General features: G+C 42.2%; 1 protein-coding gene across 2 annotated transcripts; it reads right to left on the reverse strand.

Annotated features, from left to right (window-relative positions):
• Positions 1–783: 783 nt before the first annotated feature.
• Positions 784–25,425, reverse strand: NDP (norrin cystine knot growth factor NDP). 2 transcript variants are annotated; one of them, XM_055267557.2, is made up of 4 exons: positions 25,112–25,425; positions 20,809–20,945; positions 10,552–10,932; positions 784–2,035 (listed from the first exon to the last, which is right to left on the reverse strand). In XM_055267557.2, exons 3-4 carry the CDS (start codon positions 10,723–10,725, stop codon positions 1,808–1,810), a joined length of 402 nt encoding a protein of 133 aa, XP_055123532.1. In that variant the 5' UTR covers positions 10,726–10,932; positions 20,809–20,945; positions 25,112–25,425; the 3' UTR covers positions 784–1,807. The 2 variants fall into 2 exon arrangements, with proteins under 2 accessions (XP_055123532.1, XP_055123531.1); XM_055267556.2 differs by lacking the exon at positions 20,809–20,945.
• Positions 25,426–25,978: the final 553 nt, after the last annotated feature.

Below are 25,978 nucleotides of genomic sequence, written 5' to 3' on the forward strand. Positions count from 1 at the left end.
AGAACCTCAAATTTAGGAGACTGGCTGGCTGTGTTACCACAGAGATTAAGATCAAGGTCAAGATTTAATAGTATTAGTTTCATTCTGTTTCAAAGCCATGAATACAAGTATAACCCTGATGGCTTTCTTAAGAATGTGTGAAAGCTGTGCCAAAGAGTGTTCAAAAGCATTATCTCTACTGGAAAAGTAATTCACAGGTTGGCTGTACTAACAGTGGGGGAGTTAATATCATCTCTAGTTAACCAGGACAAGGTTGCCCTGGAAACTGAATTGCCAAGTCTGGATTTGTATTGAGATGCCTAAGATGGACACAGCACTGTGCTAACATCATGAGTATTCTTGTAATGCCCAGTAATATCATTTGATCCTGAGCACTGGACAGTCAATGGCACAGAAATGTTGTTAACTATTTGCCCTTCTGCTGATTCTTCCAACTTCACTTATGGATATTTATTTTCTTCTGAGAAAAGTGAAGAAATTAAAAAGGAGGGGACTCCTCTGTTTCATTCCATAGCTTCCAAGGAAGCCAAAATGCATTAGATTTTGTGTTTATTCAATGGGCTAAAATCTAAAACTCAGAGTCAAATTTAATAAGCCCTCAACACTTTGGTACATTGATTTCAAAAAAATGTTCCCACCATGCATTCTGGAACCCCATTTCTCTCTCCTTTTTTTTTTTGACTCTTTTACCATATCATAGGAGATGCTCAAGCACTAGCTACATGTATGTTCTAGTCCACATGATAGTAGGATATCAAGTAGGAAAAAAATAAACAGTCAAAATTTTGAAGATACTGTCTTTTTATTTCAAAACGTGGGAATAACTCAAAATTTGAGCCTCCAGGACCAAAACACATTTGAACCAAACGTTCAGAAGACAAGCCAGGCCACCATTTTGGCAACACGTTTCACATGGACAAGTGGATATTAGAGAATGATGCCCGCGACACGGCTAAAGCTATAGCACACCCACAAATAGATTCATACTTGGTTGTCTAATTTGCATGCATGAGTATGGTGCATTCTCCATGCCACTAGTACATAGATGCCTTTTCCAGAGTCAGTGCAGGATCCATATTTGTGCAAGTCTTTAAAAGTCTGCTCCCTTACAAAATTTTACCATAATTTATCTGAGACAGCCTTCCTGTGACAAATTCTTCATGCTGCTTTTACTTCCAAAAAGTCATTTCTGAATAATAATTATAGCTGTCAAGAGTTCCAGCATCACATAAAAGAATCTGTTTGTTAGTTATTTTAATGTCAGTTCGCTGGCTGTGAGTAAACCTAGCTAAACATATCCACATGCTTGGTATCTGGAATTTGAAATCGGTAACCTTTAGCAGCAATGGCAACCTTAGACCAAAATGACAAGGTAAAAAAAACATCAACAATAACAGAAGATGTCCCAGGAAGAGCTGGGCTTTTCTACTTTCCAAAGTAAATTCTTCCCCAACATGCACCAAACACTGACAGCCTGACACGCTTGTGTATGAGGGCCCACTTTTTCCCACTAATGCTGAATTGTTGGAAACCCAAACAGCATTGAGAGCCAAGGGGGAAGATGCCTGAATCTGAAAATGAACCAAAAGAAATTGTACCAGAGAAAGGAGATGGGAACTGCAAAGAAGTTCCCAGAGTATCTCTCTCTGTCAACAAGCATGTAGAGTCTTTATTACTAGAATATGCAGAGTCCCGGGAGAATTGTTGCATCCTTTTTTGCCTTAACTCTTTTCTTGCCAGTCTTTCCCTGGCTGGTCGAACTGCCTCTACAGTTGTCCCATCCAGAAGCCACACACAGCAGCAGGCCTCAGGAATTGCATTCCTCGCAGTGACAGGAGAGGATGTACCGGTAGGTGGCAGTGAGTCTCATGCCCCCTGAGCATCGCAGCCGCAGCGCCTTCAGCTTGGAAGTCTGGGGCCGGCAGCAGTGACAGGAGGAACGGAAGGGTTGCTTGAGGACAGTGCTGAACGACACCAAAGGCTCGGAGCGCGACGCCTGGCTGCAGTGCCCCTCGCACCTGGCCAGGAGCACCATCTGGGGAAAGAAGAGGAGGTGGTTACTCTGAGCATGCCACAACCTTAGCCAGGTAAAACAGCATCTTTTGAAAGACCCTCACACTCCTTGCCAATTCCTGCTAGATTAGACCAGTGGCTCAATGCACGTTGCATTTTTTTTTAAGTCAACATCCAGGCCCCATTCAGATCGACTGAATTAAAATCCTTGGGGATAGGGCCCAGGCTTTCATGGTTTTCAAAGCTTCTTGGGTGATTTCTAAGTGTACTGAGGGTTTAGAACCACTGAATGACGCCCATCACTGTGATGTGCGAGTAAAAACCAAAGAACAAAAGAAATTTCTCCTGACGGGTAGTGGTCTAGCACTGGCCCAATGCATTGCAATTCTACCAGTAGCAAAATGCAGAAAGTCAATCCAAATTGAAACCAAGAAGTAAATTAAAATGACTACCAAAAAAAAAAAAAAAAGAAATTGATTTGTGCAGGAAATAGCTAAAGAACAGGAATATAGTTTCTGAAGAAGAAAATAGGATAGCCTGAGTAATGCTTAGGAAGAAACATTCTGGGTGCTGCAATTTGGGACAAGACAATGAAGTAGAGACAGGGCATGTCTGGGGCCCTGAAATCACACTTCTGGGTTTATACGTTGAAGGAGCCTGGGATTTGTGTAATTGCATCTGCATCTTCAGAGTCAATTGGGGCAAATATTAGGATGTACCCATTCTGATAATCTCTATTTCCAAAGATTGGGCTGGAATAACGGAGGCTATGTGTTCTTTATAGTAGCTCTTAATCTGGCTTTAGCCAACAGACACCTTTAAGAATCTGATGAAAACTACCAAAGTTATCCCCAGAAAAATGTACATAAGGGCACACACAATTTGCATACAGCTTACCGGGATGGACAAAAGGATCATTTATGTATCCCATACATAAATCCTGGTATCCTGGGAGTGGGAGTCATGGGTGGGTACGGTGGGGCAGCTTGACTCATTAAGCTGCATAATCCTAATATCAAGATGGGGAGGGGAGTGGAGAATCTGAGATTATTGGTCCGTGGTTATGTAAGAGGTTTTGCTTGGTGAATTTCATGTTAAGTGATGGAGAAAAAAATCCCCTGGGCCAGGTGTATTGTCTCATACCTATAATCCCAACACTTTGGAGTCTGAGGCAGGAGGATCACTTGAGCCCAGGAGTTTGAGACCAGCCTGGGCAACATAGCAAGACTGTGTCTCTACAAAAAAAAAATAAAAAGTTAGCCAGGCGTGGTGATGTGCACCTGTAGTCCCAGCTACTTTGGAGGCTGAGGCAGGAGGATCACTTGAACCCAGGAATTAGAGGCTGCAGGAAGCTATGATCAATCCACTGCACTCCAGCGTCAGTGACAGAGCAAGGCCCTATCTCAAAAAGAAAAGAAAAGAAAAGGAGAAGAGAAGAAAAGAAAAATTTGTCCTATAATTCCAGAACCAACAGCAAGATCATAAAATGTGAAACAGTTCAAATGAAAGATTAAAAGATATAGATATATGCATGAAAGCTTTTGACGTTTACCTTACAATATTGTAGGAATTAGCTGTTGTTATTAAAGATTCACCAGCTATTATCTCTGACATCATCCTGTAGGGCAGAATTAAACACCCAAGGTTTACAAGAAAAAAATAGCCAGTCTAGCTTTCCAAAAGGGAGAAAAGATGAATTCTGGTAATTATAGATTATTGGCATAGTTATCTGAGAATATGCTGGGGCTAAATCCAACAATCACTTAGCAACCACCAAGGCAATATGAGATACTAGAAAAAAAAAAACAGCAGGGCTTAGGGAAGAATAAGTTGGACTAGACCAGTGAATTTATTTTCTCTGAATGATCACAGAGGCAGAGAGAAAATAGCAGCTGTAAGCTGTTTTGATTTTTTTAAAGCTTTTGATTCTATCCTACCTGCTCTTCATTTTGACAGGCAAAGTAAACTATCAGAAATGGTTTTGTTTGTTTGTTTTGTTTTGTTTTTAGAGACAGAGTCTTGCTATGTTGTCCAGGCTACAGTGCAGTGGTTATTCACAGGCATGATCATCGCACACTACAGCCTTAAACTCCTGGGCTCAAGGGATCCTCCTGCCTCAGCCTCCTGAGTAGCCAGGACTACAGGCATGCACCACTGTGCCTGGCTCTGAAATGGGTTTTGAGAGATTATGCCATAGGTCAGTAGTACACAGGCTAGTCCCTAATTCCCACCCCCATTTCTCTAATGAGAGAGAGAGAGAGTCCAAGATCTTCCTTAGTCTGTTCTCCCCCGCATCTGCCTGTATGTGGGAAGAGATGCTTGATACCTCACCTTGGAGTAGTGTTAAATTTGCTAATCTCTCATCTAGATCACCTATTAGGTTAATTAAGCAGTTATTCACAGAGTCACCTTCCGTAATGGAGTCTTCAGAGGTGCAGTTTCAGTCTGGGTGGACAAAGTAAATCTGTGCCAACAAACTTAACTCAGAAGGGCCAACAATGATATGGGACATAATATCCAAGTGATGTATATACAGGTGAACCAAACGTAGGCCTAACTGACCAGGCCATTAGCACTGTCCATAAAATGACCAAGTCAACAGCGTAGGGCTATTTGTAAATGAGCTAATCTGGTTGCAATCTCACTAAAAGTTTTCAGGATGTCCAGCTCCACCCCCAGCCCACTCTGAAGGACAAGAACTCCAGGCACTGAAGGACGTGGGGCCACCTCCAATGGGCTGGGCCCCTCTTCCTTGGGAGCTGGATTGTTTGTGCAAGAAGATTGCACAGACATGTACAATAAATGCCTTCAGTAGTTCAGAATAAAATCCAAAATCTTGAAGAGGAGTCAAGGCCCTTCATGACCCAGGTTTCACAGGTATTTCCAGTCTTACTTACAACTGTTCTCATCACTCTACTACCCACCCCCTACTCCAATCAAACTTAACTACTTAGGAGTCCAAGAAAGTGCCCTGAATTCTCCTGCCTCTTGCCTTTGCTTATGTCTTCTGTCTCCCAAATATGTCCTTTCCACCTTGCTCTGCCTAATAAAATCCCACCTATCTATTCTCTGTAGCCAAATTCAAATGCTCTTTCCTGGAAGAAAAGACTATGAAGCAATTATTGGACCCTTGGTGTTCTCAACACACACGCACACACACACACGCACACACGTGCACACACACACACACACACACTCCTGGAAGGAAATCTATCTCTGTTTTGTGTGTTGAAGTGGTAAAGCAGAAGTTTGAAAAATAAGATCCTTAGGGGATGGAAGGAATAACCATCTGCTCTCCTGGTTTACTCTCAATACTTCACATTTTAGCTTCTGCCATACCTTACCTGTGTTTCAGCACTTGAACATCTCCTGATCTCTTCCGGATCAGAGATTCTCAGACTGGAAAGTGCATATGAATCATCTAGGATCTTGTTAAAAGGCAAGTTCTGATTGAGTAGTTCTGGCCTAGAGCCTGAGATTCTGCATCTCCCATCAGATTCTAGTTGATGTCAGTCCTACTGGGCTGATGCCCACACTTTGAGTAGCAGGGCTCTGGACGCATTCAAGTTTGAGGGCTCTGCTCTAGATGAATCACTAGGTAATCATCATTTCGCTAATAAGAACATTTATTGAGCACTTACAATGTGAGTTATTTCATCCTTGTAACAACCCTACAAGAAAGTACTGTTATGATCTATACTATTAGGACAGATAAGGAAACCCAAGCTTTAGAGAGTTCCAGTAACTTGCCCAAACTCACATAGGTGGCAAAATGCAGAGCTGGAATCAAACCAAGGTCTATCTGAAACCAAACCCCTGACCTAAACCACTATAATACCTGCCTCCTGATACCATGTTTTCCTGAGGCATATGCCAACTCACGCACTTCCTTATCTACATTGATTTGCCTCAGGAACCCCTGACCGTATCCATAGACATACAAGTCTAACTTTTTCTTGTGGGCTTCTTGGGACATTGGCTTCACCATCCCCAAGCTTATGCAGAGCTGAATCTTCCAAGAGGCTTGACTGACCAGATGTCACCATTAGCATCAGAATAAAGACCCACCTGTCCCATCCTAGAAGAGCATTTTTGCGATTTTACTCCAACAGAGTGGAAACATATTTTGCCTTTTTCGCAGCAGTGAACACTGTGCACCCTTATTTCCATGGCACCTCTTGAAGCACCCCCTTTCTCCTCACGAACAAGATTCACCCATGCTTCTCCCATTCTTTCCCCACAGGCAGCCTCAATAACTCCGCTCATCTTCAGGGACCCAGGTCAACCTCCAAAAGATCTGTGCTAGGCTGAGGGCACCAAGACAATTGCAACCAGGGAACAAAGCAGCAGAGAGATGGTGGGGGCTTTGAAAGGGTGGATGGGAACTCAGCTCACTCCAGCTAGAGACTGGTCCCCTCACTCAGGTCATGAATCAAACGGATACAAACTGATCTTTGTGCACAGAACACCTCTCCTCCCTCCCTCCCCATTTTCTTGTAAGCATTATGAAGGCAAAAAAATTGTCTCTTTTTTCTTTCTTTCTACTTTAGAGTCTCCAGCACCTTCCACAGCACCTGGACATGGTAGGCACTCAGTATAAATTTGTTCCTTTTAAAAAAATCAAATTATATCTCTCAAGTAGTCTATTATATCATCACACCATGAGCTTGGTAGATAGGAGAAATGGAGGGAGTCAGGAATATTGTGTTGATGATATAATAGACTACTTGAGAGATATAATTTGAGTAGAAGATGGCTTGGGGGTCCTGTTAGGAAGCTGTTAGGACTCAGCCCTTAGCATACCAGGTCCTTTTTTCCTAGGTTTTGTCCCTCAAACCTCTTCCTCCTTATCCTTTGTTGTTGCTCTTCTGGCTCCCCACCTGCTCCTGTGGCCCTTACCAGTTCAGACAGTCATGCCCTGGTTCCATGCCCTGGTTCCACGCCCTGGCCTGGGGCCAGCATCCCCCACTCCTCACCCAACTGAGACTTTCCGGGTCTCCCCTGCCAGTTTGCTTTCCCACCCTCCATTCCTGAAATCCCCTCCCTGGCCCAAGTCCAAAACTCATCCCCCTCCAGCCCCTCCTTCCTCCACTCATCTGGGAAGGAAGGTTAGACGGACATCGGGGCTGTTTCTCTTTCACTTTTATCCTCCCTGTTAGCACCCAGCACAGTGGCTTACATTTACTTTGCTCTTCTGCCCCACCCTGTGCTTAACAAGAACTACAATAAGGTTCATTCTCCTAATCTTTTAAGGCTATAGGAGATCCCAGCAGTTATTGAGATCTCAGTTGTGACTGAAATAGAAAATTGAGTCTAAACACCTGCTTAGTTTATAACTTTATCATCAAGATCATAATATCATCTATTAAATGGCTATTATGTGCTGGACACCGCTGGATGCTTTACGAATCACCAACACCCATACCCATACCCTCAGGTAGACAGCTCTATTTTGCATGGGAAGAAACTGAGGCACAAAGAAGGAAGTTACTGAACTTCCTCAAAGTCACTCATTCGGCAAGCCATGGAGCTGGAATTGGAAACCACGTCTCTCTCACTTCAAAGCCTGGCATGCCTCAGTTCTCATAGAGATTCCACCAGGCAGTCTGTTTCCACTACCAACTGGTCTTTTGCCTGTTTGCTCTACAGCCTTTACTCCAAATTTTAGAGAAACTTAGTCTCCCATGAAGATTATAAATGAACCTGCTATTCCCAGGATCTTTTGTACCCAATCCCAGGAGGTGCCACCACTTAGAACTACCAGACACATCCTAATCTGTGGCCACACTGTCCTCTTTGGTGGGCCACTGTGGCCAGTCTTTTCTGCCTGACTCCCTCTCAGTCCTTTCCTGAATTGCTAGGAGATGGGCAGCAGGGACCTAGGACTGGCCAGCTGCAAGTTCAGGGCTGGGATGAACAATCTCACTGAAAGCTCCCAGAAAGGCTTTCACTATTTATTTTTTCTAGAAACATTGCTGAGTATAAATTATTACTGCCAGCAGATCAGAAGTAGAGCCTGAACTTCTATGTGATGGCTTCTACATTCTACTTGTGTTCCTCCAATATGAAGATCCAAGTAGTGGGAAGATGAATGCCGTGAGGCAGACATTGCCACTCCCTGGCTATATGATATCAAGCAATCTGATTATTTTGGGCTTCAGTTTTCCTTACCAGGATAATGAGAATAATAATGCCTGCCATCACAGGTTTCTTGGCAATGATTAGAGTATACCGTATGAGGTGCCTGACACATATTAGGTGTTCAAGCAGGTACACTCCCTTCCCTGAGCCTGGGTCACATTCTCCCTTTCTTGTCTTTACAAGGCCAGATAATGGATGAATGTGAGTCAGAAAGCATTAACAATTGGCAGGCAAACAGTAGGCACATGTTTATTAAATAATGACCCTTGAACATGATGTCAAGGGAAAATTTTTATAGAGACAAAAAAATCTACCCTAGTCTTTTCTTTGTAAAAAGAAGCTAGGGTAGATTGTTGTTGACTCTTTTCTAGACATAGACTAAATGTTTTATCCAAGTCTCTAAAGGCAAACAATTTCATTAAGTGAGACCCATTAGAGAAAAGATCAGCCTGAGAATGTAAGAGTTAAGAATTATAGAACATTTCCAAATGAAAACAGTTTTGCTCCTGGATACATAGAGAAAAAATCTAACCTAGAAAAGGTCTGGGTAGTTGAGATTTTGCCAGGCATATTTTATGGCCAGGGAAGAAAGGTTTATAATTGCAAGCACCATTTACATAAAACTATTGCTATATTTGGGATAGTTTGGGATGTTTGAAAACAGATTGTTCCCATGAAATTACAAACATTTCTCCTACTATCACAATTTTGCACTGTTATTTGCCATGGCATTCTGGAAGAAACAAAGGTGAATAACAGTACACTAAAGTCTGTTTCTAAGACTCATGCTCAGAATTCACATGTGAATTTCTTTGGTTTGAGTTCATGATGTCTCTTCTTTGACCTTCGCTAGATTAATGTGATTGTTGCCAAAGTACTCCTCCATCATTTCATCCAATCTTTCCAGATTGTTTTCTAGTTTTTATAGATGCTCCTATTTCTTTGTTCCTTTCTATCATCATAGTGACACTTTCTTTGAAATAATTTTAATTCCTTTTTTAAAAAAAGAATCATGATTATGGAGGACAACTCAATACAGAAAGAAATTATCCATGGAATAAAATCACTAAATATTCGTGCTGTCTGTTTCTGAAGGGGGAGGGAAGGAGAAGCTAATAAAAGCTGCAGTCAACCTTACGTGGGCCCACAATTTCTGAGCAATCACACTTATAAAAGCACTTCTCATGTTTTTTCTCAATTTTAGTTTCCTTTTCCTAAGAAGGAATTGTGGCCCTGCAAAAATTTATGTTCATCTATTTACTCCATTTTTTTTGGTTCTACAAGCACAAATAAGAGCCAGAAAGTTTTTATTAAATGGAAAATCTCTATTTTTTCCCACAGTCATAGATCTTATTAATATAATGGTTAAAATGATTTAACTCAAATTCTGATCCTCCTAAACTAAAATGAATCATCATCACTGAGCTATAATCAGAGAAATTAATGGAAATCTTCAAGGCATACAAAAGTCATAATGCTTTTGAATGGAGAGTGGAGGGATTGGCTTATATGGTCTTAATTCTAGTAATTGATATTATAAAAAATTCTTAATTATACTGGTAATTTCAAAAAATACTAGCCATACGAGAATGTTTAAGTGATTTTCATCCCAAAACTAAATGTGAAAATCTCTGAGGTTGGGCTAAACAAATTATTATTTACTAAATGTGGACGAATTTCATTCATGTGCCTGTTTAGGGGCAGTGACAGTCGTGAGATCTCATATGTTCCACCCTACAATGTGCCTCCCTTCTGGGTGGTCCATGTAGCTGGCCACTCTTGGTGGCCTTTTAAGCATGATATTCCTTTGCACACCACTGAGGCATGGATTGCCTCTGCAAGAAACATCCATCCTTTTCCAAACGAGAACGATTTGGATAAGCAATGTAAAAATGATAAATGAGCATATTGCCACCTTATCTTTTGAAATCATTTTAACAGAAATATAGCACCTGAAGAAAGGCTCAGACCACAAAGCCAGTTATTTCACCAAGAATCTCTTTAAAGAGCCCTCCAAGAAGTATGTTCCACTGCTCAATCACGTTCTTTGCATTCTCCTCCTCTTTATTGATGATGGAGGTAGAGAGTTATGATAACTTGTAAACTCCATTTTTCTTTTTTGGAAAAGCACACTACCACTCATAAACGTCACAGCCAGGGGCAAAGGACACCTGTCCCACTGGATGGGTGTGCACATGATTGATTAGGCACTTTTACTGACAGCAGTGCAAAGCACGGGGGGAAATTCTAAAAGCTTCATTCTCCCACAAGCCCTGTGGGCCAGCCACATCACTTAAGTTTGGGCTGTGATCATAGTTCTACATCCCCTGACAAAGAAATATGGCTTCTCGCCTGTTTCTGAGGGAAATGCTCTCCTCACAGAGACCTTCGTCTTACCTTTGAGCTACACTTGTACAATGGGTGACTGATAGAATCCACATAGTGGTGCCTCATGCAGCGTCGAGGGTCCGAGTCCATTATGAACGAGCTGTCCGTTTTACTGTCTGTATCTCCCATTATCACCAGCAGGGAGAGCATAGAAAAGGATGCAGCTAGTACATGTTTTCTCATTGTTGTAAGGAAAAACTTCTCTAGAAGAACAGCAGAGGGAGGCAGAGGACAAAAAATTGGAAATGGCTTCACCTCCTAGGATCCAGTCCCGTTCAAGGAAAGGGCATGATCGGGCTGAAGCTTTCTGGTTGTCATTGTCCTTTATGTGCTGGAGTTTTGTCTTACTCTTTGCACTTGCAATCCATCATCACGGTATCTGCTGCACAGCTGGAATGAAAACAGAAATTATTTTCCCCAGAATTATTTACCCAGAACCACTAATGGAACCCAGGAGGTATTAAGTAGAATTTTTCCATGTTATTTTGAGAGGAGAATATTGGTTTCTAGAGTGTCATTAGCAAAGGCTGTCATCCATTCCACCCCAACTCTCATAGCTTATGCGACATATTTATAACCATTTGGAGGTGGACACAATGGTTTAATGGAAGCACATGTTGACTTTAATTGCTGAAGTCCATGTTCCTAGGGGCAAGAATAGTTTGAACCCATATTAAAGATTAAACATGTTGTTCTGGCAACAACGTAACCGAATTGGGTGGTCTCATCTTTGTCCTTGGTTGGTGGGGGCGGGAGGGTCTATTCAGTTTCTCAGAGAGCTTTGGTGTCAACGTCAGCTTACAGGGCTAGAGAGGAGGCAGGTCAGCACTAATGAACACAAGCCATGTCCCACAGGGAAGCACATTTTCCATTTCCAAGACCATACTCACCCACCCACCTAATTTTCCACTTCTGTGCTCTAGGCTCATCCTGTTTTTGTTTTAAGCCCCATACCACCCAGCACTGATGACAAATTGCATCTGAAATACACATTATGCTAACTGGCCTCCAGCATGGTTAAGGTATCATACGTGTATTTGCCAACAGAGTCACATTTGCGCAGAGCCTTTGTAGCCTGAGCACATGGTGTAATTCGAAAAAGAAAGCAGTTGTTGGAACAGACTTACCATTAAAATAGGATCATATCATGCCGGTTTTTCCGAAATTTGCTTTGTTCTTTTGACCATACCTCTTGGACAAAGGACTGGGGTCCAGAGATCTCTCCAGATTACCTCACTAACTCCCCAGGCATAGCCAACACTGGTGCTTTCTTTTTTTAAATCACAACAGAAGACAGAAAGTATCAAAAATATTTTCAAACATTTAGGAAAATTGGGAGGGTCTGATATTACATCCAAAACAAAAGGGACATGATAATTAAAGCTTCGGGAAAACTTTCAAAGGTATTTCAGATAAAAGTTTGATCATTTTGTTCATAGGCAACATTTTCCTTAACTTCCTACTCATGAACAGTCTGAATAAACAGGGCAAAGTGTTGATAAAATCAAGATTAGGAGTTCAAGTTGGCATAAGCCAATTTATTTTGCACTAATAGAATGGCGTCAGACCCATTTAGCCTCAATTAGCTGTCTTGGAAGTGTGAGGCAGGGGATCCTAAGTGGAAAGGGGTGTGTGAGATAGGGCTGTTTCAGAGCAGGGAATCTCTGGCAATAGCAAAGCCTCAGCACATGTGCCTCAGGGAAGTCCTATAAATTGCAGGAAGGGCAAGGACCAGTAATGAGGCGACCTACCTGGACTTGAGTCCTGGCACTGCCATTAATTAGCTGGGGAAGCCTTACACAAGTCATTCAACCTCCTCTAGCCCAAGTTTCCTCATCTGTAGAGGGAAGGAGTTGACAGAGATGGCATCTGCTGTCCCTTCGTGTTCTAAAATGCCACCACTTGATAACTATGGATTCAGTTACTATCATCTCCATATGCAGACAGTGAGCCCAAAGTTGAGGAGACCATATTCCAGTACAACTTTGCACCACTTGACGTGCATGCTAATAGCAACCTCTCATTGAAATAAATCAAACCTGTGCCCAAAGTTTCAAATCTGCAAAGGATGCAGAAGAGCATGTTTGTTTTCTTTTCATCTGCATAATCTAGGTTTTCCTATACACATTACCCTGAAAATTGCCAAGACATCAACTCAAAGAGCCAGAACTTTCTTGGGGTCTATGTTCAGAGGATGAAATATTACTGACCATTTCCCAAGTTTCAGTGTGACTAAATTATCCCAAGTGGTTATCTGTCTCTTTGAAGCCTTAATTAGTGTCAGAAAGAGAATTGATTAGATTTCACTGCTTCGGTCTACAGATATTTCCCCCAGGAGTCAATGGCAAAAGGATGAAGAGAGAAGCAGACATTCCAGTCCTGGCCCCTCTTCTGCACTGCCAGCAACTTCTCTTCAGAGCCATGGCCAGGAGGTATGGTTAAATGAGCAAAGCAAATTAAAGAACATCATGTACAGCATGATGGCAAAAACAAGCTACATCAATAACAAAACCCTACATATGTGTATGCATCGTTGTATTTATTGGCATTTCCACTTTCTCCACAGAAAAAGGAAATATAAAGGGCCCTTAAAGATAGAAAAGAATTTAAGAGAATAAAAGTCTCATTTAAGAGAATGAAAATTAAAGTACTTTGAAATACATTGTTCAACCAATCAGATTTACGAAGATTCCGAAGTCTGATCATGCACGCTATTGGCAAGGCTGTGGGAAAACAAGCCCATTTTGGAGAAAGTTCAGTATAAATTGGTCCAAACTCTGTAGAGGCCAATTTGGCAATACCTTTGAAAAATGCAAATATATATAATTTAGACCCAGCAATTCCACTTCTGTGAATTATCCTACATGTGAAATCACATGAGCACATGGCTGAAATAGCATAAAATTGGAAGCAGCATGAAATATCCATTAATAGGGGTCTGGTTAATTATATTCTAAAATATTCACACAACAATATACTAACCAACTATATATGGAAGGATGCAGAAACTATATGTATTGATTTGTGTTAAAATGGGGAGAGATAAAAACACATATTTGTATAGCAAAGCTCTGAAAGGATACCCAAGAAACTAACAAAATTAGTTACCAGTGGTAGTTGAGGGACAGGCATGAGAGAAAGACTTTTCACTATATATCTTTTTGTATTTTTAGATTTTTGAGCTTGTGAATGTATACTTTATTTAAAATTTCATTAAAAAATAAGGCTTTCTCTTTTTAAAGCTCAGCTTAAATCTGGTAACTAAGTTAATGGATGTTTACTGTTTGTGCCAGTTTGAGTATTTTTAAAATATTATATTTTTATTTCTTATAATTACGGGAAGGCATGCTAGTCTCTTAGTAAAATACTCTTCCAGGGTGACCACACAGTTCTTGTACATTACTGCCACCTAGTAGCACCATCCTGAATTGCAAGCACAGTTCAAAATTTTTTCCTAAAAATGAATAAAACACTTTGCAAGCAGATATTATGACATTTACACAGATAAAGAGATAGTCAATGTCACATACAATGTAACTTGATCATCTGGCTTTCTCTTTAGAGATGGTGAGCTGAACCCAGAAGTAATATTAAAGAATAAAAGACTAACAGGAAATGTTGTTTTACCATTAATTCTAAGAAATAGATTTTTCAACACACTCAGAAAACGTGATAGTTGTCCAGTTTTTATCTTAAATTCTGAAATAAGAATGTAAGCAGCAATGTAAATATGCCACAAAACTCACAGAACCCTCAAAACAAAAAGGTAAGATTCTGAAAACATAACCTGGGATTTTTTTTTCTTTTTTTTTTTCTTTTTTTTTTTGCCTTAAGTGTTCAAATTGAATGAACCAACACTGTTGTATTGAAGAAGAAATAAAAATAAAGCTCAAGAAAAGAGCAATGCTAAGTCAAGTTGTCAACATTGTGTTGCTCAGGGTGTGCATAGGTGAGAATGTGCAAAGTATGGGAGTGGGAGGAAGACCTCACAAAGAGGAAAATCAGGAATTAAGAAAATGTACACCACTGAGATCACCACTTTCTGGCAGCCTAGGATTATCTCTGCCTTACTGTAGCAGCTTCTGTTGTTTTCTCAAAACTAAATTAATTCCAGTTTGCCTTAATTTTTTAAGCCATGTGTCATAAAATCAAATGCTGCCTACGAAGACTTAGAACCTTGGCCCAGGCAATAATGGATTGAACAAGAGAATGACTCTCTTGCTGAACTCAGTAGCCCTGTGGCCACGCTATGCTCTGGATACAGTCTCTGAGACATGGACTTGGCCGACGTACAGAGCCCACATTCTAATAGCTCCAATGTGGAGCCTCTGCCGGCAGGAGAGGCACGTAGGCTGGCGTGCCCGACTTTGGAGCTACCTTCCAAATGATACCAGTGGAAAAGAACAACTGGTGCCCAGATTTCCCCACCTGTCATCCTCAGCGAAATAATATAGCAGAGCTTACAGCAGGCCCAGCCTCCTGGGTGAGAGATGGTGTTGTGCCCACAGATCAGCTCACTTTTGGGCTGACCTTCTGGCTGGCAGAGGGTAAAGTGCTGGTTTCACGCAAGTTATCTCAGCAACAGGCTAAGACAAGTGGCATGTGCCAAGAATGGCCTTATTCTTGCCTTGCTTGCCAGGCACAGGAGGGTGGTGCTTCAGTATCCGCATTTCCCCCTAGGCCGTTTTCAATACTAATGTATACTGATATTCCCTTCTGTGGCTTCTTGCAACAAATATTTTTTAACATGTATTTATTGAGCACCTACTGTGTGTCTCCTTTTGCTCTAGCAGGTAAGAGATAGGGTCAGGGGAAAAATATAGGTCCTATCCTCGATCCCTCTTCTAGCTCACTGACTCTGCAGGCAAAGAGTCTTGGCCTGTTGTTTTCCTGGATGATTTTTTAGACATATTGATAAACTCTCTGAACATCTAATTTGTATCCAATATTCATTGCATCATTTCTAAGAAGACCAAGTTAAGCAAATAAAATATAATGACCTTGGAATGGAGTCAGTATATCAGCCAGAATTACTTGATATTTATTGTAATTTAAAAAAAAAATTATGGTATGAGGCATAAAGTGAAGACGGTAGAACATAAAGCCTCTATCAAAGAAATTGCAAAAACATCAAAGATTTATAAGCGGAAGAAAGCTTGCTAGATAACCCTAGATAAAACTTCATACAGTACTAGGATCAGAAAAGCAAGAAACTCTAGGTCTAATTCAGAAAGTGTGAAGTGTTAAGTAGCCCCTTCCCAGGAACTCAAAGGATTCCAATTGGATCTGGTCAACTAGATGCCTTGGAGAATAAGTCAAATGCCTCTTCCCAAGGCAGTTAATTTATAAACTGTAAACAGCATGTTGGATTTTATAAAGCATCCTGTGCGTTCAGTGAATGGTTTTTAATGTTCTTATCTGGCAGCACATCAGTAGCAGCCAAGGAGCCAAGCCTGGGCTGACCCGGAGGCAGCGGCACTGACTGCAAACGCTGCTAGGCCTCCAGCCTGCCAACTCCAGGTATCTCCAAGGATGGGCAGGCACAAGGTCAGTGGGGAGGAAGCAGTTCTTGCTCCTTTCATCTCAGAGTTAGGCACATTTCATGTGTCTAATCCAGTGCAGGGGTGGTGGGGGGTGAGGGAATAAAGACAGCAATGACTGTCCCCAGATTGCTACCTTAGGAGAAAGAAGACAACATTCTTGTGATTAAATAATAGTCCTCCAGTCTGTGATAGGACTCTGTGTTCTCCCAACCTGCACTACTAGCCAAGTGTGGCCAAGCTCAGCTGTGGGGGTGATGGAGGAAGAAAAGAGATGGGAGAAACAAAAAGGATGGAGGAATATGGCCAGGGAAAGAGGCAATGAATTACAATCCTGGGGTAAATAGGAGTACTAAACTGAAGGACTAGAAATATAAATAATTTGGAGGGTGGGGAGATGAGCCAACTGTCAAGTGCCCCCACCTATATGTATGTCCTTGGCTTGAATAGTTTTACTGTCTGAGGAGGGACTGGAGTGGGAGGACTCGACCTTGAGCCTGACTGAAGCTTAAAATCCTGATTTTTTTTTTTTTTTCAGGCATTGTCAGGAACTCCAGAAAAACATCTCATTGTTATCCAAACTCCCACTTACCTACAGGTTTCATCTTTTCCTCCCTAGGCCCACTGCTCGCCTATGTTGTTAGTGTTCCGTGTCCCGATACTGATTTGAAAGAAATATGGGATAACAATTTCACTGCATTCTGAAACCGATCCTCAAGCCCTGAGTCCTACCCTCCCATCATTGGCTGTGTGATCTTGAACAAGCCACTTGCCTTTTCTAGGACTCAGTTTCCTCATCTGCAAAATGAACAGATTGGTCTAAATGCTTTTATGTGTCTATCCATTTCTAACAGTCTCCAACTCTACCCAAGCTTCTCAGAGTATAGCCCCTGCCTTGCGGTTACATATTCCCCAAAGCAATCCTACAAAAAGAGTTCCCTTCTTACTTAAGGAGTTAATGATTGCAGAAAAGTTCTAAGGTGGTGTCTGATCCAACACTGAAGCCCAAGCTATAAGTATTTGCCCCTTGATGAGGCTATATTGGTGGCCTGAAATAAAAACAGCCATTAATAACCATTTGACTGAGTGTTTGCAATATACTAAATAGTTTCTAAATTAATAGTATCCTGTTAATCATAGGAAGTGGGCCGGGTGCAGCGGCTGATGCCTGTAATCCCAGCACTTTAGAAGGCAGTGTTGGGAGGATCACTTAAGCCCAGGAGTTCAAGATCATCCTGGGTAACATAGGAAGACTTCATCTCTACAAAAATAATAAAAAAATATTAGCCAGGCATGGTGGTACACACTTGTCATCCCAGCTACTTGGGAGGTTGATGTGGGAGGATCACCTGAGCATGGGTGGTTGAGCCTACAGTGGGCTGTGATCGCATCACTGCACTCCAGCCTGGGCATCAGAGTGAGACCCTATCTTAAAAAACAAAAGTGAACAGTAATAATAATAATTATTATTATTATTATTATTTGAAGTAGTTAGTGAGGATATTTAACCAGTTACTATTTCTCTTAAAACTGTCTTAAAATTTGTGGGGTTTCTGTCCAGTATCCACCAAAGCATAAATGGGGAGAGAAGAAAGGCTAATAATAATAAATCATGCTAGAATTAGACTTCTTGCATTTGATAATGACAATATAGGCTGAGTTCCACTCTCTTGCACCTTTCTTTTGAAAGACCCTTATTTCCTAGCTGAGCTTGAGCCACAGATTCTGGTGCCCTAATGGGACAATCTGTGATACTCTGGTTCAGGATAGAAGAGAAAGATTGATTAGAAAAAATGTCTTCTCTGCAAGTAGAATCAGTAGTCTTGGGGTCAAGAGCAAGGCCCTGTGCTTGGTAAAGTATCTACTACAGAGCTTCTCTGCTAGGGGAGGTACATTCCAGAAGCCCTGGGCTGGGACTTAAGTCTAAAAGAGTTGACCACTGGGTATGGCACTTGGATCCTGTGCTGAGTATCTGTGGGCTTCTATGGCCACAGATACTCAGAAAAGACTTATTCTGAAGACTGGAAAGACTCATTCTGAGTTTTTAACAGTTGATAGAACTAATTGACTTTTAGAATACAAACCTTGCATAAATTGGAAATGACCAGGTTAGGTTACCCAAGTGTCAGGAGGTACTTTTCTGTTGAAGTCTTTTCCTCCAGGGATTTGATTATTTCTGTAAATCCAGCTACCCAACTAAAAGCTGTGACTGAGATGGGGATGAGCTGTCAGCAAATGCTTAGGGGTGGCCTTTCTATAGTGCCACAAATCAACAGTAGCCCTAAACACGGAGTCCTCTTCTATCCTTTCTTCAATGGGGAATTAAAGTAGGGAGAGAGCAGATCATGGGAGAAGTAACAAAAGAGGAGGAGGAGGAGGAAGGATTCGTTTTGAAGTTCAAAATCTGCCACTGCCCTTTCAATTTTTTCAAATAGCACAATTTCAGTCAGGGAAGGATCCCTTCATTTCACCCACTCCCTCCCAGGAAGGGGATTTTATATGAGGAATGAGACACACTCTACTGCTCACCTTACATAAGACTCTTTAGAAAGAAAATAGGAGAGTTCCGAGACACCCAACTCAGAGGACTCAGTCTTGCCAAAATGCATGAATGTACATTCTCCCTGTGGAAAAGAAAAGGTGCCAAGGGTTCTGGGGACACTTGTGCTGAAATAGCTAAACACTTGTTCTGCTGCTGTACTGCTGGCTGTGATATGGCCTCAGGAGAAGAGAGGTGACCAATGTTAGCTCAGGGTACAGGCTCCCTTTTACCCTAGAGCCAAATGAGCATGTTGGCTTTTCTTCAAAGAGTGCAGCAAAGTGTTTCCAAAGCTGCGTTTGAACCTCCTCACCCGCAACAACACTTTGGAATGGTGGGTAGTGATCTCACCTAACAGCTGTAGAGCCCTTAGTTAGGAATGGGGCATAAACAATAGGAGCAACTCAGTCTTTCCATTCCCCATTCAATTTGCCTTTTCTGCCCAATTTGGTGGGGGGCAGTGAAGTCACAGCAATGTAACGAGTCCTAAAATATCCCCTCAAGTTTTAAAGAAAAATTGGACTTTGATTAAGGATTGGATTTCTTTGATTGTTTACATCCATTATCGTTTGTGGATACAAATTGTACTTGTACCCACATAATTAGGTACAAATGTGTGTACCTCCATTTTACTTCTAGTTGAAGATAGGGGATGTTTTTTCACTTGAGGAGTTGACCTCCTTTTCAGGTAAAGACAGCAACTTCAAACGCCTTCCTGGGAGGGAGAGTGGGTGAAATAAAAGGATCCTTCCCTTTCTGAAATTGTGATATTTGAAAATATTGAAAGGGCAGCAGCAGATTTTGAACATCAAAAATAATCCTTCTTACTTCTCTTTTGTTACTTCTCCTCTGACCTGCTCTCTCCCTATTTTTATTCCCTACTGATGAAAGGATGGAAGAGGACTCCACGTTTAGGGCTGTTGCTGGTTTGTGGCACTGTAGAAAGGCCACCCTTGAGCATTTTCTGACAGCTCATCAACTTTCTTGAATGTCTTAACCTGTTGCCCTTTCATTTTTAAAGGATACTGCAATTGGTTGGATCATGGCTTAAAAGAAAAAGTTGGGATTGAGCCAGGCCTTGGAAGAGAGCAAATTGTCTGAAAAATTCTTAGCTTCTGTGGAAAAAAAAAAAAAGAAAAGACAAAAATATTATCTATTGCAAATCTTATACCCAGTTTAAAGCTACTAGTCAATGTTTATGTCCAGATTTTGCCATGAGGGTGAAATGGTCCCCAACTGGGTGAATTCCTGATTATGAGCACTGGGGATATGTCGCCAACTGAAGTTACCCATTCTTTGAATTTTCTGAGTCAGCACTCTTCCTAACAAGAAAGTAGTTGTTTCAGATTGCAAACACCATCCAGGGTTTCACGTTCTTACTGTTGAAAATGGGTCTGGGGGTATGACTCTAGTGACATATCCTTGACCATCAGGCTCTGAGAACCTCTGATGAAGGGGACAGTGCACACGAATGGTGACAAGCAAATGACTGCCGTAGACACAAGAAAAAAGCTTTGCAGATGCAAGGGAAGTTGGCATCAGAAATAATGCCATCGGCACAATCTTCCTCAAAAACTCAACTGTGTGGGTGTGTGAATTTGCAGCATGCAACCTGCACAGCCAAGTGAGTACTGATTCCAGTTCCAGCCTTCCCTGCCCTGCTGCACACACATAGGGGTTTCGGAAGGATTTCCCACCCTTTGTTTTCTCCTGAAATTAAACACAGAAGTTCATGATTGCTGACCTGATGGGCGAGGAGTGGGTACTACCAGCTGGAACATTGCCACTGGCAGGGGCAGACAAGAAAACAGGAATGCTCTTAATGTCCTCCCAAAGAAAACCTTTGATGGACAAAAGAGTGGTTGTATTTTTACCCTCTCCCTTCATGCTGCCAGGCATCTTTAAATAGATCCTCTAGCCTAGGGACTTGTATGGAATAATTCATATTAAAACCCAAGAAGTGGTAGTGGAGGGGAATTGGTTCTTTCTTCTCTTTCTTTCCCTTTCTTTCTTCCTTTCTTTTTTTCTTCTTTTCAGGCTAACACGGAAAGACTCATTTTAATTCAGCTGCTTTAATTTTTTCCTTTTGGGTCCTTTAATGAATTTTAGCTAATTTGAAAAAGACGACCAAAGCCCCCAGAAAAAGAAAAGGAATAGGAAGCCGCCTGGTAGCTTGCTCTTTAATACCTTTTGGTCCCAGGGACATTAGCAGCATCTTTTAAGGATGTCACAGGGAGGTTTACGTTGAGGCTCTTAAATGGGAATCTCTAATTGAAAGGTCCACTTCCTTCCATTTGCAACTCATCAGCAAAACTGTTGTTCTGCTGTTAAGAGACAGAGACAGAAAGGAAGAAAAAATCCCGCCCCATCTCCAAAGCCCCATGCATTTTTTAGTTCGGATCAACCCAGAATATATTTCTCCCCTCTTTCTTTCACTAAATGGGTTTCATAAAGACATTCGGGTCTGTGCTGGCCAAATTAGAAGTCCTGTCTCTCTTTCTTTCTGTTTGGGGAGGGAGGGATGTGGGAAGGACAAACCGGGAAAGGGGGCAGGGCAGGGGCCAAGGATCCAGAGAGCTTTGTTTCAAGCCACTTGTCTCTCCCCCAAAACAGAGAATAACCACATTTCTCTTAATGTAGGCCGAAGTGCATCCAGGCATTCCCATAGCGCTCCCACCCCAAGGCCTTTGCCGGAGATGTTCGGGTCACTGTGATGGTATGCTCGTCCCTGCCAACCCGGTCACTCCAGCCCCGCTCTCGGCAGCCCAAAGGGCAGCTAAGCCATGTGGCTGCTCCTCTTTGTGAGTGGATTCAGGCTCGGGACTACAAAAAGCCCCCCAATCCTATCAGCCCGGCAGAGCTGGTGCCAAGAATGACATCCTGGGAATACTATGGAGATGGGGGAGATCTCATGGGCTGTTCTCCCCGGATGGAACAGGACCCAAGCTGTCTGGAAAACAGGCAGAGCAAAGAGCCAGCTGACAATGGAAGGAGCTCAGGCGAAGGGAAAAGGGGGCGGGCTGGGAGCGGTGGTGAGCAAAAGAAAAGAAAAGCCACATGCCACCCAGGAAGATTCCAGGACTGGCGGGAGGAGGTGGAGGAGGAAGGACTTGCAGGAAACAAGTACCCAGACATGGCACTGCCAGTCTAGCTGGATTCTTTTCTGAATTAGATTATGCGAAAGAAAGAAGGGAAATATATAGCCAGCCAGCTGTTCAAAGGCTTACAACCTTGCTTTTATTGTCCGGGTAAGTTGGTGAGGTGGGGCATCAGAGGAATTCCAAACATACCATCCCAGAGAAATTTTAATATGTTCCACAGTGTCATACACGAAGAGGAAATGACAGCTGATCACAGCCAGGGCAGGCCACAGCAACCCAGGCCCTGGATCTCACCCACCCTCTCTCACAGCCCTGCTTCCCCACTCTGCCTTAGCACTTCACAGTCTGTCCACCTGCCTTCCCATCCCCTCTGCTCCCACTGGCCGCTGGCCTAGTGAAGAGGGCCTGGGCAAAGAAGCAGTCACTGGCCGTCATGGGAAGAGGTGAGGATGGGCTCGAAGGCTGCTGGCCAAGAAGCTGAGGGCTGACTAGGGTGAGTCAGGCACCCCAGGGAGTCAGAGGCATTTTAATCCAACCACGGGGGATTATCTGCTGATAAGGACCAAGTCAAGGACCCTGGTGATGCTGTTTTCAGGGGTTTTTTTTTCCCCCAATAACCTAACCACGTGATAAAACACCATACTGGGTTATTTGAAAGCAACACTGTGTGGATATGATGGAGACCTGGGTTTGGGGAAGAGTTCCCAACAGCTTCTTCCCAGCGGCCTCTTGAATTTAGGCCAGGCCCAGAGGTCTTTGGTTTTGATACTGGGGGTGGGACAAGTAAGTGGTGAGGGATAGTGACTGCATCTTCCTCCATATGCATGTTTCTAATTTGATGATTCATCAAGTGGCCCTGATGTTAGCTACTGAGTAGGCGACTCACACCCATCCCCAATAGAGACAGCATATGGTCCTTTCCACAGGGTGCTCAGGAGAGCAGAGAAAGGATAAACTACTGTCTTTTTCCGGGATTCTTCTACCCAGGCTGGAAAGATCTAGGCCGTGTTAGCTGTGCAAAAGACGTGTACCCAGGATCTGGTGAAAAAGGCCAAAGGGGAATCCCTTAATCATAAATGGAAGGAAAACCCACTGATGAGTGAGAATTATTTCAAGTAAATCTAGAAACCAGTAGATGTTTTAAATAATTCTTTATAACAAGAAAGTTATTGCCCACTTTACCCATTGGCAATGCCCATTTCAGTTCCAAAATCTAATTAGAGATGGCATATGGACTGAGAATTAGAGTATGGGACAATGTCTCATTCACCTTTGCATCCGTCGGGACTAGCATAGCACTGGGCATCTAGAAAACGCTTCATAAATATTTATTTAAAAATTGATGAAATAAATAATTAACCAGAGAGTAATAGTACTTGAATTGTGAGTTCTTAAAATAGAGTAAAGATTGCTGGCCACCATTGGTGGCTATAATTCCAAGAAACTCACCACATTTTTCAAGGGCCCAGGAAAATAAATGAGTTGGAAATTATTAAATGTATTGAAAAATGATTTATTTTTCCCTTGACAGTGTCATTGGAACTCGAATTAAGATTGAAAACTCCACAGGCACACTTCCATCTGTGGGTGTCAGCTGCTTGGTACACAGTCGTAAGAAGGCCTCAGCCAGTTCTCCCGTTACCTGAACCAAATGTATTTTAAAATAAATGATGCAAAACATTGCATTTTGTGTTCAAATACTCTCATGTAATGATCTGAATAATAGTTTAAGAAAATTGTTTTGATTCAGCTAAATGCTTTGCTAACCGCAGTTTAAAAAAAAAAAATTACAATAAAATTTTACAGCAATGGAATCCATAGTGTCTTTTATGGCTTTCTTGAATAATGAATGCCCCAAAGTTGTAAATTAACCTATTCAAATATCAGATTTTCATTCAGCGATGCTTATTAGGCTGGTTATCAGAGAAAATCAGAAAAGTTTTGCATAAACTGTGTACCAATTTGCAATGAAAACTGGCAAACAGGACCATAAAGTTTCCTTGAATTAGTAAGACTGATGAGAAGAAAATGAGCAGATATTTGCATCTGGTTTAAACGCTCAGTTGAGAAGCATTGTGCAGTCCCCGCTGTATTTGGTTGACACGCACAGCAACCCCGCATCTCAGTCATCTCTCTGTTTTCAAATGCACCTGGTATTTAATCTTATGTGTTGGGGTAATTTGCCAATGCCAGCTCCTTGTAATTAAGATACACTAATATTAGAAATGAAAAGAGACATGTTTCACAGCAGCCATATCTGTTATTAATGAGTTACAAAGAACTGTACAAGGGACTCCCATCTTGCCAAATAGCTTCCTTTCCCGCACCTGAATCTCAGTAAAGATGGGAGTCTGCCTCTCATGGAGGCTTATCTGGGTTTGTCTATTACAATGAGCCTCAGTGACTGGGCGTTCTGAGTCATTAACATTCTGTACACAATCAAACTTCCTGTCCCCCAAGAAAGAGTTATGCCCAGGCCTCCTACAGCTCAATTGTTCATTTAAAGAGAGAACTTGTATTCCAAAGTTTGAAAGAAACCTCGGAATATTCCGCAGGTAGGAGTCATTCCTACAGGTCCTGGTCTCTGTGCTGGTGGGAGCATCCTTTCCCGGTCACTCCTTGAACATCATGCTGCAGGGACGAGCTGATGACTAAAAATAACCCCCTGCAATAAGTCCAAGGCAAACAGCATGCATTTCCTCGGACTTTTTGCCCAATCAAAATCATACAGTAAATCCATCCTCATCTCCTCCCGGTGCTCCCGAATGCATCTATGGAAGCGAAGACCTGCACGCTGAAAGAAGAGTGCAAGGGAGCAGGATTCCTGCAAAGCGTGACACAGAAAGCTAGAAATAAATGTTGCCTATTGTTTGAAGTCATTCTGAGCACTCCGGCAGAGCCCTGGCAGGAGATCAGCAGCATACATAAGTAGTAATAAAAGTAAACAGTGCGCTTTTAAACTCGCGGTCTTGCCTGCGTTAATAGTGCCCCCATTGTAAGTGGGATGAGGGTGCTGGGGAAGATACTGGGCTCCATGAATCCATGTTGGCGAGTTGCTGCTTCGCAGCCCCCTTTCACGGGGTCAACTATAAGAACCATCACAAAGTTACATCTAACTACGCAGAGAGTTTGAAAAGAAAAATCTCTTTAAGTCAAACCAAAAGATATTTTCAAGCTTTTCTAGGAGGCTCCCTGCTCTGTCACAGACTTCAAAGACCCGTTCATTTAAGAAACACAATGCTAGCATGCTACAGATTAATGCAAATTAAAGTAATGCAAATTTAAGTGGTATTTAAAGGTTGTCTCTTTGTCTGAGAGGAGGATGAAATGCTCGGTTTGGAAAGAAGCGATTTCCTAGGCAAGCCGGCAGCGCTTGTTTTCCTGCTTACCTTAGGGGAACGCAGGGCTCCTTTCTTCTCAGACTTTTCTGAGAGCTAGAAAGAGGTCCTGTTACTTCCAAATGCTTTTGTTCTTCTGTCCCTCTGTCACATGGCTTGCCTTTTATATTTGCAACACACAAAAGTTAGGACTGTTGTTTAAGCGACACAGGGAGAGAGAGAGAGAGAGAGAGGGAGAGAGAGAGAGGGAGAGAGAGAGAGAGAATGTCAAATGGAAAAGTGCCATTGCAGTCATATATCAATCAGGCGTGCGGCCGCAGCAGCGCACTAGCAAATGGGAATGCCACGGAAATGTGAGGCGCTCGTTATCGGGGACTCAGCCGCTGCCCACCGCTCGGCTCCCTTCCACGGAGCATCTTACGATGGGAACAGCGTAGCAGAACAAGGGCAAGGAAGTTTCTTTCTTTCTTTCTTTTTTAATGGTATTATGAAACTAATAAGAGGCCAAATGAATATTCTGAATTTAATTCTTTTGCAAGCATGTGGCTGCCATAAAGATGTGCCGTCCGCAATAGAGACGCATAGTTTTGGAAATACAAAGGCAGAGTGGCATTCTGTTGAACGATTCGGCAGCTGACTGTGATGAAGTTGAAATTCTAAGTAAGAGAGGGGAAAGATGGGAACCAGAAATTTTTTTTCTCAGGCGATGCTGTTGAAGCAAGTGCAAAACGCTGCCCTATTTTATCACGATTTGTGTGGGTGGTGAGAGTTCTTTTTTTCCGGGTTGTTCATCCATTAAATGATTTTTAGCAGCATATACATGATTAAATTCACAATGGCACTTTAATAAGCCCCTTCATCTGCATCATTTAGAATAAAACTTTAGGTCTGATTTAGAAACAATGAGAACGTGTATTC

This window comes from Symphalangus syndactylus, chromosome X (genome assembly GCF_028878055.3).
Source record: "Symphalangus syndactylus isolate Jambi chromosome X, NHGRI_mSymSyn1-v2.1_pri, whole genome shotgun sequence".
NCBI classification, from domain to species: domain Eukaryota; kingdom Metazoa; phylum Chordata; class Mammalia; order Primates; family Hylobatidae; genus Symphalangus; species Symphalangus syndactylus.

Bases quoted from the DNA above. Each gene is read 5' to 3' on its own strand.
- NDP (XM_055267556.2), bottom strand. From the start codon at position 10,725: ATGAGAAAACATGTACTAGCTGCATCCTTTTCTATGCTCTCCCTGCTG. The intron at 2,036-10,551 runs GTAAGACGAAGG...TTCTTTCCCCAG, and splicing joins TGTACAAGTGTAGCTCAAAG to ATGGTGCTCCTGGCCAGGTG.